This window comes from Eurypyga helias, unplaced genomic scaffold (assembly GCF_000690775.1).
Source record: "Eurypyga helias isolate BGI_N326 unplaced genomic scaffold, ASM69077v1 scaffold35831, whole genome shotgun sequence".
Classification (NCBI taxonomy): domain Eukaryota; kingdom Metazoa; phylum Chordata; class Aves; order Eurypygiformes; family Eurypygidae; genus Eurypyga; species Eurypyga helias.
In genome coordinates this window covers 1-257 of record NW_010229501.1, presented here as the reverse complement: position 1 = coordinate 257, position 257 = coordinate 1, and the positions used below count along the sequence as shown (strand labels likewise).

The window sequence follows — 257 nt, the reverse complement described above, 5'->3', positions numbered from 1 at the left end:
TGGTGCCGCTGAGGTTGCTGCCGGTGCGCCTGGGAGGGCAGGAGAGGGGCAGGATCAGCCCCAGAGCGGGATGGGATGGGGACAGGGACAGGAGGGCAGCCCCACACGCCGGCACTCACTTGTGACCCATGCTCTCTGGCATGGTGATGATCTCGGGGGCGTCGAAGAACTCGTTGTCATCGTCCTCGTCGCTCAGGTCCCCTTTGGCGGGGCAGCACGGATCTAGGGAAGGGGATTGGGATTGGGGCAGCCAGCTC

General features: G+C 65.8%; 1 protein-coding gene across 1 annotated transcript in view; it reads right to left on the bottom strand.

The window, feature by feature from the left end:
- Positions 1 to 226, bottom strand: part of LOC104516186 (oxysterol-binding protein 1-like) — a gene marked incomplete at its 5' end in the record, with an annotated part of 1,774 nt that extends 1,548 nt beyond the window's left edge. The window contains 2 exons of the mRNA XM_010160428.1: positions 1 to 29; positions 120 to 226. The exon at positions 1 to 29 is cut by the window's left edge and continues 15 nt beyond it. Of these exons, the coding sequence (XP_010158730.1) occupies positions 1 to 29; positions 120 to 226 (136 nt within the window). The remainder of the gene's footprint in view (positions 30 to 119) is intronic.
- Positions 227 to 257: the final 31 nt, after the last annotated feature.